This window comes from Hylobates moloch, unplaced genomic scaffold (genome assembly GCF_009828535.3).
Source record: "Hylobates moloch isolate HMO894 unplaced genomic scaffold, HMol_V3 SCAFFOLD_19, whole genome shotgun sequence".
NCBI classification, from domain to species: Eukaryota; Metazoa; Chordata; class Mammalia; order Primates; family Hylobatidae; genus Hylobates; species Hylobates moloch.
In genome coordinates this window covers 817,753-827,896 of record NW_026652294.1, presented here as the reverse complement: position 1 = coordinate 827,896, position 10,144 = coordinate 817,753, and the positions used below count along the sequence as shown (strand labels likewise).

At 50.8% G+C, this 10,144-nt stretch overlaps 1 protein-coding gene across 1 annotated transcript in view; it reads left to right on the top strand.

Annotated features, from left to right (window-relative positions):
• The first annotated feature begins 8,141 nt into the window (after positions 1-8,141).
• HDHD5 (haloacid dehalogenase like hydrolase domain containing 5) overlaps positions 8,142-10,144 on the top strand; it is a 20,118-nt gene continuing 18,115 nt past the window's right edge. The window contains exon 1 of the mRNA XM_032138356.2: positions 8,142-8,293. Coding sequence (XP_031994247.1) covers positions 8,168-8,293 — 126 coding nt within the window. The 5' untranslated portion in view covers positions 8,142-8,167. The remainder of the gene's footprint in view (positions 8,294-10,144) is intronic.

Genomic DNA, 10,144 nt, shown 5'->3' with positions numbered 1-10,144 from the left:
AGGGTGAGGGTGGATGGGCTCAATGACAGAGTGTCCAGCCTGGGAGGTGCCTAATCTTTTCTGTAAATGTCACCTGCCTATGAATCAGAGCCACACATTCCATCTCAGACTGGGTCACCATCCCAGCTTACTGACCAGGACCCCAGCCCCAGTCCATTGCAGCCCTAGCACACACATCTCTGGCAAGTCTTGGAAGCATCTCATTCATCACCTCTTTTTCCCAATGCCTGGGCACAGCCATAAAGGGGCCTGAGAGTTTGGGAGTCAAAACCTTGTGACCCTCAGTCCAGAATTAACATGGCCATGTCCTGGACCTGACTTTTTCTAAGCAGGAGAGACAGGTGGGCTTGATAACATGAAAGAACTTGTCCCAAAGTCTGTGTAGTGTGTAAGCTTGCCACTGGAGCCCTCGGCCCTGTCTCTGCCTGTCGCTTTGCCTTGTCATTCTCATAGTGCCTCTTGCCTTTGCCCTCCTTGCCACGTGCAGAGTTTACGTTCAGGATAGGACCAAGTGTCAGGTATTGATGCCACGGAGGGAATGAGTTCAACTTTTGGCATTCTCTGTTCTCCCTGTGGTTCCTGCCTTCAGAAGGGACCTGGGGAGTCAGGGAGGAACGGTCCCGAGATGGCATGGGCACCTGAACTCTCACTACAACAGAGGTGGCCAGTTATTCTGCTCATCTGTGGGGGATGGGACGGTGCAGTAGGGGTCTCTAGTCTGGGGCTAGTGGGGAAAGAGGCTATTGGAGTTTTAGGAATAAATCACTTTCAGAGGCTGAGGCGGGAGGATTGTTTAAGGCCAGGAGTTGAGACCAGCCTGGGCAACATAAGAAGACCCCGTTTCCAAAAATATTAGCCTGGCACAGTGGCATGTGCCTGTAGTCCCAGCTACTCAGGAAACTAATGTGTAAGGATTGCACCACTGCACTCCAGCCTGGGCGACAGTGAGACCTTGTCTCTTAAAAAAAAAAAAAAAAAAAAAAGAGGCCAGGTGCAGTGGCTCATGCCTGTAATCCCAGCACTTTGGGAGGCCAAGGTGGGTGGATCACTTGAGGTCAGGAGTTCAAGACCAGCCTGGCCAACATGGTGAAACTGGAGCCCATGGTGAAAACTTGTCTCTACTAAAAATGCAAAAATTAGTCAGGTGCGGTGGCGCACGCCTGTAATCCCAGCTACTCTGGAGGCTGAGGCAGGAGAATCGCTTGAACCCAGGAGGTGGAGGTTGCAGTGAGCTGAGATCGTGCCACTGCACTCCAGCCTAGGTGACAGTCAGACTCCGTCTCAAAATAAAAGGCAAGGTATGGTGGCTCACACCTGTAATCCCAGCACTTTGGGAGGTGGAGGCAGGAGAATTACTTGAGGCCAGGAGTTCTAGAGCAGCCTGAGTGACATAGTGAGACCGTGTCTAGAAAAAAAAAAATTAGCTGGGCATGGTGATGCATGCCTGTGATCCCAGCTACTTGGAGGCTGAGGTGGGAGGATTGCTTGAGGTCAAGGCTGCAGTGAACTTTGATCACGCCACTGCACTCCATCCTGAGTGACAGAGACCCTGTCACACACACACAAAAGAAACCCAGGATTTCCTGCTTAAATCTAAATCATTGAAAAAGAGACAAGGGACAGATGAGAATAAAAATGTCAGCTTTATTACTGCTAAAAGCTTGTTGGAGAACACCACCTATTTGGGAGACAACACAGGCTTGCTGCTGCTACCCTTGATTACAGGTATCCACCTGTCCTTGGCACAGGTATAAAGCCCAGCCCTCCGTGCTGCAGGGACAGGCAGAACACACACTTCCGGTGGACCAGCTGGCTCCTAAAGAGGAGAGGGGACTAAATCACGTATGCTTGGTTCTTTCTTCCCAGCTTCTCTCAGGTTAAGTCACGTTTCCTCTTCCCCAAGTAGAGAGAGGCCAGGACTATTATTAATAGAAGTCCCATTTTCAGGGAAACATGACGAGTAGGAAATACATATCTCTTCCCTACAGAGAACTCCACCTTCTCAGAATTCTCTCTCAGCAAGACTGAGTGTGTGTGTGTGTGTGTGTGTGTGTGTGTGTGTGTGTGTGTGTGATGAGAGAGATGGAGAGAGATAGAGAGAGAGAGAGAGACACACAGTGAGCAGTAAACCCTCCTGCAATCCCTTCCTGACCTCAGCCAGGGGGACTTGGCCATCTCTCTGTGGCCTGTTGGCCATCCTCCACCCCTGTTCTTCCAGCCACAGCTTCCCTGCCATTCCTGTACTGGGAACCAACTTCTCTTTTCTTTCATCTGCCTCCTACTGATGTGAGGTAGGATATGCCAGTTTCCCTCCTTTTATCCTTTATTCCTTCTCATGTGGAAAAGCAACCATGACTTTTAGCCAGTCATAAGGCTATATTTTCTAGCCTTCTTTGCTGCTAGGCATGGCCATGTGGTTAAGTTTTGGCCAGTGAGGTGTAAGCAGAAGTGGTATAAGAGATTCCTTGGAAGTGCACCTGTAGGGAAATGGGACACCCCTTTTTGTCTCTTTCCTGGTGGCTGGAATGTGAACATAAGGGCTGGAGCCTGAGCAGCTATCCTAGACCATGAAGTGGCAGCTGTGCAGTGAAGGCCGTGAAGGAGCAAAATAGGAGCCTGGGTACCTAACAAGTTTGTGGAACCACAATACCAAGACTGTGTTGTTCTCTCCCAACTACTTCGTTTATGTGAGAGAAACACATTTCTTTCTTATTTAAGCCACTGCTCTTTGGAGGTTTCTGTGACTTACAGCCAAACCTAATCCTAACTAATAGAAAATGTGTGTGGGTGTTAGCAGGTTTACAGATGTCTAGATGCAGACACATTTGTGCAAGTTTGTAGAGAAAGTAGGAGTATGAACAGTCATTCACCTGTTGCTTTTTTTGTTTTTTGAGATGGAGTCTCACTCTGTCGCCTAGGCTGTAGTGCAGTGGCACGGTCTCGGCTCACTGCAACCTCCACCTCCCGGATTCCCCAGCCTTGGCCTACCGAGTAGCTGGGATTACAGATGTGTGCCACCATGCCCAGCTAATTTTCAGATTTTTAGTAGAGACGTGGTTTCACCTTGTTGGCCAGGCTGGTCTCGAACTCCTGACCTCACGTGATCTGCCCGCCTCCACCTCCCAAAGTGCTGGGATTACAGGCGTGAGCCACCATGCCTGGCCTCACCTGACTATTAATGTTAACTGAGCATCCATCATGTGCAAGGCATCATGCATGACAGGACCTGTGAGGGAGACAGAGGTGAATCAGAGAGACACTGCCCTCAAGCAGCTTAGAGTCCAGGGCATCGAGCTTGTACACGTGTGAGGCTGGAACTTCCCACAGTGTGTATCTTCTGTTCTGTTACCTTTCCTGAAAAGAACTGGCTCACCTCGGATTCCTGCCAGGAATGGCTGCTGTTTTATGGGGTTCGGGCCACAACTGAGGATGACTGAAAGCAAAGCAGGCCTGGGAGAAAAATATGGATCACTTGAGATGAGCAGGGCCCACAGATATCAGTGCTGGGGCACCAGTTGAACAGAACTGTTGTCATATCGGTGTGGCTGGGGGCTGGGGATAGAGAAGAGGGAGCAGCATCTGTTCCGGGATGGGAAGCGCATGGTCTCCAGAACATACTGGTCCAGCGTCTGCTCAGAGACGTGCTAACTCCTAAAGGAGAGCTTCCTAAAGTGGGTCAGCAGCATGAGCATCCTGGGGAGCTGATCAGATATGCACATCCAAACTCCAAAGGGAGCGCCATCAATCTGTGTTTTTAGGAGACCTCCAGGTGATTCTGATGGATGCTCAAGTTAGAGAATCTTGGACTTCTGAAGCCAGGTAGCAAGGTGGGGCAAGTCAGTGCATAGAAGGCTACAAATTCCAAATATAGTGTAATCCAAGCACCGAAGCCCCCTCTGAGACAAAAGCTAATTTAACAAACCCCACGAGTAACATGTGATTGAAGACTGGCGAGGCCCTTCTAATTAATATCCATGGTCCATTTGCACAACAGAGGGTACAAAACATAATCTGGATAAACTCAGAAGACATGCTCATATAAAGACTTGGGAAGTCTCCAAATTCAATCAAGTGAGAAAAGCAAATATTCTGAACCTGAATATGAAAGAACATCTTAATGTGATTGTGTCGTAACATGACTGGGAATCAAAATAAAGATGTGTTAAGTGACAGCAGGGCAGGGGGTCTGCTTACGATGTAAGCCACAGAGCCTGAGTTTGTTAGTGTTTATTCAGCACTGCCCAAAGGATAGAGCTAGGGGTGGCAGAATATGTGCTCCGTGCATCTGGCAGGATGGGAAGACACCTAGAACAGTACAGGGTAGATGTACAGGGAAGACACCTAGAACAGTACAGGTAGATTGTTCCTGGAAGTGCAAACTCTTTAACATGGCAAGCCTTAGCTGTGAGATTTCTCCTTAGAGGATGGTTCTTACCTTTTACTGGCTTATAAACCCAGAGAATCTAATAAAGACTTATCACATACACATACAGTCTTTGATTCAATAATCATGTTGGAATCTCCCAAAGTGCACCTTCTGTCATCTTTCCCCGAAACAGACAAACAAACCAAACCAACTAAAACAACAGCAAAACCTAGCCCATTTCTGGTTCCTGCTTTGGATGGGCTGGAATGGTCTTAGGGCATTCAGTCCACAATGGAGGAAGAATGAAAGCAAGGCAGGCTCATGTGGGGAACACTGCTGACTTAGGCTGAAACTCCTGAAGATTAATAACACTAAGTATGACACAGTCCTGATCACCAAGTATATTAGTTATCTTTTGCTGTATAACTAATTACCCCAAAGTGTAATAACTTAAAACAACAAACCTTCATTATCTCCCTGTTTCTGAGGGTTAGGAATTCAGGAGTGACTAAGCTGGGTGGTTTTGCCTCAGGGTGGTTCGTGAGGTTTTGGTCAAGGGGTCTGCCAGGAATGGAAGCTCCACCTCCAAGAAGATTCTCTCTCCTGACTACTGGTAGGATGCCTCAGATCCTCACCATGTGGGCCTTTCTGTAGGGCTACTTGAATGGCCTCACCACATGACATCTCTACTATGCATCTAGCTTTCCTGGAATGAGTAATCTAAATGAGGGCAAGGTGGAAGTCACAGTATCTTTTATGACCTAGCCTTGGAAATCAACTACACTCACTTCTGTCCCATGTTATTTATTAAAAACTCAGTGAAGGGCCGGGCGCGGTGGCTCATGCCTGTAATCCCAGCACTTTGGGAGGCCGAGGCGGGTGGATCACGAGGTCAGGAGATTGAGACCATCCTGGCTAACACGGTGAAACCCCGTCTCTACTAAAAATACAAAAAAAAAATTAGCTGGGCGTAGTGGCGGGTGCCTGTAGTCCCAGCTACTAGGGAGGCTGAGGCAGGAGAATGGCGTGAACCCGGGAGGCAGAGCTTTCAGTGAGCCGAAATCGCGCCACTGCACTCCAGCCTGGGGGACAGAGCAAGACTCCATCTCAAAAAAAAAAAAAAAACTCAGTGAAGTCCAGCCCGCACTCAATGGGAGGGGAATTAGAATTAGACTCCAGCTTTTTTTTTTTTTTTTTTTTTTTTGAGACAGAGTCTCACTCGGTTGCTCAGGCTGGAGTATAGTGGCACAATCTTGGCTCACTGCAACCGCTGCCTCCTGACCTCAAGCGATCCTCCCACCTTAGCCTCCTAGAATAGCTGGGACTACAGGTGTGTGTCACCATGCCTGGCTAATTTTTTTTATATATATATTTTTTGTGGAGACAGGGTTTTGCCATGTTGCTCTGGCTGGTCTGGAATTCCTGGGCTCAAGTGATCCACCTGCCTTGGCCTCCCAAATGTTGGGATTACAGGCATGAACCACCACACCCACCCAACTCCAGCTTTTTTTTTTTTTTTTTTGAGACAGAGTCCTGCTCTGTCACTCAGGCTGGAGTGCAGTGGCTCAATCTCAGCTCAGCTCTCTGCAACCTTTGCCTCCCGGGTTCAAGTGATTCTCCTGCCTCAGCCTCCCAAGTAGCTGGGATTACAGGCACACACCACCAAGCCTGGCTAATTTTTGTATTTTTAGTAGAGACAGAGTTTCACCATGTTGGCCAGTCTGGTCTCGAACTCCTGACCTCAGATGATCCACCTACCTCAGCCTCCCAAAGTGCTGGGATTACAGGCATGAGTCACTGTGCCCGGCCTTTTTTTCTTTTTTTTTTTTTTGAGATCGAGTCTTACTCTGTTGCCCAGGCTGGAGTACAGTGGTGCGATCTTGGCTCACTGCAACCTCCACCTCCCAGGTTCAAGCAATCCTCCTGCCTCAGCTTCCCAAGTAGCTAGGATTACAGGTGCATGATCAGCTAATTTTTGTATTTTTAGTAGAGACAGGTTTCGCCATGTTGGCCAGGCTGGTCTTGAACTCCTGATCTCAGATGATCTGCCTGCCTTGGCCTCCCAAAGTGCTGGGATTACAGGTGTGAGCCACCGCGCCTGGCTATGCTTTTGAGGAGCCGATTGTCAAAAAAACTGTGGGCATATTTAAAAGCCATCATACCAAGAAATTTCTAATGACTCAATCAGTTTCTAGGTAGTTTAATAGAAGGAAGGGATTAGGAACATTGCAATCTAGAGAGCTATGTCCGCTGGCAGGGTTTAAGTGTTGGGCTATTGTGAGTTTGACTGACTTGAGTTAGTCTTCCAAATTCTGATTAACTGTAGTTGAACTGAATCAAGATCTTGCCCTTCAAAGCTGAGGACCAAAGGACACCGCTAACTTCTTCTTCTTTTTATTATTATTATTATTATTTTTTCAAGACGGAGTCTCACTCTGTCACCCAGGCTGGAGTGCACTGGCACAATCTCGGCTCACTGCAACTTCTGCTGCCCGGGTTCAAGCGATTCTCCTGCCTCAGCCTCCCAAGTAGCTGGGATTTGAGGCGCCTGGCTAATTTTTGTAGTTTTCAGCAGAGACGGGGTTTCACCATCTTGGCTAGGTGGTCTTGAACCCCTGACCTCGTGATCCACTCGCCTCAGTCTCCCAAAGTGCTGGGATTACAGGTGTGAGCCACCCCACCCGGCCCTATTTTATTATTTTTAAAATAGAGAAGGGGTCTCCCTATGTTACCCAGGCTGGTCTGGAACTCCTGGACTCAAGTGTTCCTCCCACCTTGACCTTCCAAAGTGCTGGGATTACAGGGGTGAGCCACCGCACCCTGGCCTGCTAACGTGTGAGCTAGTGCAGTCTCTGTCCATACCCTCAACTCCCTCTCTGCTAGTCTTAAGTACACTGTAGGCTCCCGCGTTTTTAGCGTAGCTATACCTATGAATGGGCCAAAGAATCTGAGGGCATCCTACACATTTCAAACGGTGGGAATGGAGACTTCTCTTTCCTCCAGCAGAATCTCCCCTCATGACCGGGGGACTACCAGATCCAGCTCTGCTAAGAGCCTCCACGGACGGAGTCGCCTTCCTCTCCACTCTCAGTGACCGAAATCCATTCTTTGCTGATTCACCCTTGTGTCTACTCCGGGAGCCGCTCAGCGGACACAGTCGTGTTCCCTAAGTGTTTGCTGACTTTGTCATCTGGCCCTCTCTGGAGTAGTTATTTTGTACCTGGTACTACATTCCTGTCTCTACCTCTGAGCAGTGCGCGCGGGGGCGAACTCACGTGCGCAGTCTCCCTAGGCGCTGGGAGGGCGTCGGCGGGTTTACAGAAACAATGAAAGACTTAACAATTGCAGCGCGACGAGCGTCCCTTGACTGACAGGGGCCCAGAGGACCTGAACATCACTAGGGGTCTGCCCCAGCGACCGGGCCCTGAAGTCAAGGTTGAGACCCCCGACCCAGACAGTCAGCGAAGCTGAGGGCGGCCGGCCTGGGGCCTGCCGCGCAATGTTCCCAGGATCCACAGGGGCGGGGCGACAGTGTAGGCGCCGCCGCCCAGGCCGTGCCCACCGTGCGCCGCTGCCCGCTCACCGCGATCTCGGTCTAGGAGGCGGCGGGACCCCGCACTTCTTCCTTGCAACAGAGCCCCTTTGGCCTGCGGGTCGAGTTCCATAGGCGCCCGACGGGCTCCGCGCGCTTACAGGACTACAACTCCCGTGATGCCGCGCGCGCCGACCGCTGATTGGCTGTGCAGCGGGCGGACTCGCAGGCTGGCGGGACGCTGTGCACGTGCGCACGGCGGCGGCCGGATGGCTGCGTGGGGCTGTGTGGCTGCGCTCGGAGCGGCGCGCGGGTTTTGCTGGCGCGCAGCGCGCGCTACTGCGGGGCTCCCTGGGCGCCCTTCCCGCAGGTGCTATGCTGTGGGCCCCGCTCAGGTGAGGACGTCCGGGTTCCGGCCAAGCCACTCGCCACTCAGGGCCGGAGGCGGGGCGGGGAGCCGCGGGGAAGGAGGGGCGGCCGGGCTGGCATCCCAGCCTCCTGGGAACTGCCTGCACCGTCGTCGCGCCAGAGTGCATCGCGCCCTTGCTGGAGGGCGGATGTGCCCTGCCTCCCTCTGACTGGCCGGCGGCCTCGGAAACGCTACTGCGGCAGGAGAGCGCTAGTCAGGACGGCCTCGGCCAGGCTGCTGGTCAGCCCCTGCGCTTCCCGGCAGTTTCCGCGTCCCTGTTTTCCCTGCGCGTCTTCTGATTTCCACCATGAGGACGTTTGGGTCGTGATTGTCATCTGCATGTGGAGGAAACTGGGCCGCGCGCCGGAAGCCGCGCCTGCGGGTGCTCCGCCCCCAAGTGCGCGTGGGTTTGGTGCGGGCCTTGGGTTCAGTTCAGCTGGCGGTGACCTCGGCTGAGCGTTGGAGGCTCCGCGGGCGGGAGCAGGAGGGCTGGAGCCGGCTCCTGCTGTGTGCCCGGCGCGGTAGTGATGTGTGAGCCTCCCCGCAACTTCTGAGAAGGTGTGACCTTGTGTGGTGAGGAAGCCGAAGCTTGACGCGTTTTCAAGTACGTTTTCTCAGGTCCTGTAGCTGGGAGACGGCACAGGACACTAAACCAGGTTGGTCAGATCCACAGCTCTCACGCTCCCTTGGGCCGTTTTGCCTTTTCTGGAAAAAGGAATCACTTTGTCTTCTAAACCCGCAAGTAAGATTTTACATTAACATACTGATTTCACAGTAATCCTTGCATTTTTTTTTTTTAGACGGCGTCTGTCACCAGGATGGAGTGCAGTGGCGCAATCTCTGGTCACTGCAACCTCCGCCTCCTGGGTTCAAGCGATTCTTCTGCCTCAGCCTCCCGAGTAGCTGGGATTACAGGCACATGCCACCACATCTGGCTAATTTTTGTATTTTTAGTAGAGACAGGGTTTCACCATGTTGGCCAGGCTGGTCTCGAACTTTTGACCTCAGATGATCCGCCCATCTTGGCCTCCCAGTGGTGAGATTACAGGCGTGAGCCAACGCGCCCGGCCAAATTACTTGCATTAAAAAAAGCACATAGAGCTTACTTTGTGCCAGGCACTGTTCTAAGTACTTCACAGTTATTCGTATAATCTTTATAACAACTCCGAGGAAAGTTCTATTATTAGTCTTCCCATTTTATAGGTGGAGCAGAGGCACAGAGAGGTTAAGCAGCTTACCCTAGGGCACACAGCTGGTAAGTGGCAGAATCTGGAACTCAGGTAGTCTGGGGCCAGAGTCTAAGCTCTTAACAGCTGTATTATTTTTATGATTTTTACATAGGGAGCAGCTAAGGTTCAAAGAAGCTGAGTGACTTGGCCAGTGTCACATAGCTAGAAGTGACCAAGGTGGAAGTATGAAATGAGAATATGTTGATAAAAGGACTTACAAACTGTCAGGATATAAATATAAGGAAATGTCGCCCTTATTTATAACTATCGTATTGGCTCTAGCATGTCTGTAGAGTCCCGAAATGTCTCCAAGTGACTCTTCCGGTAGAGCAGAAAAAGAAGAATGCAGGATGACATAGAGTTTGAGCACGAGCTTTAGAATTGAATCCCGTGCAGTCTGTTAGCGGCTTCACTTAAGGCAATTTACTTAGCTTTCCAAGCTCAGTTTCCCCATCTATGTAATGGATCTATTGTAATCCCAGTTACTCGGGAGGCTGAGGCAGGAGACTCCCTTGAACCTGGGAGGGAGGTTGCAGTGAGCGGAGATCGGGCCATTGCACTCCAGCCCGGGCAACAGAGCAAGACTCTATCAAAAAAAAAAAAAAAAA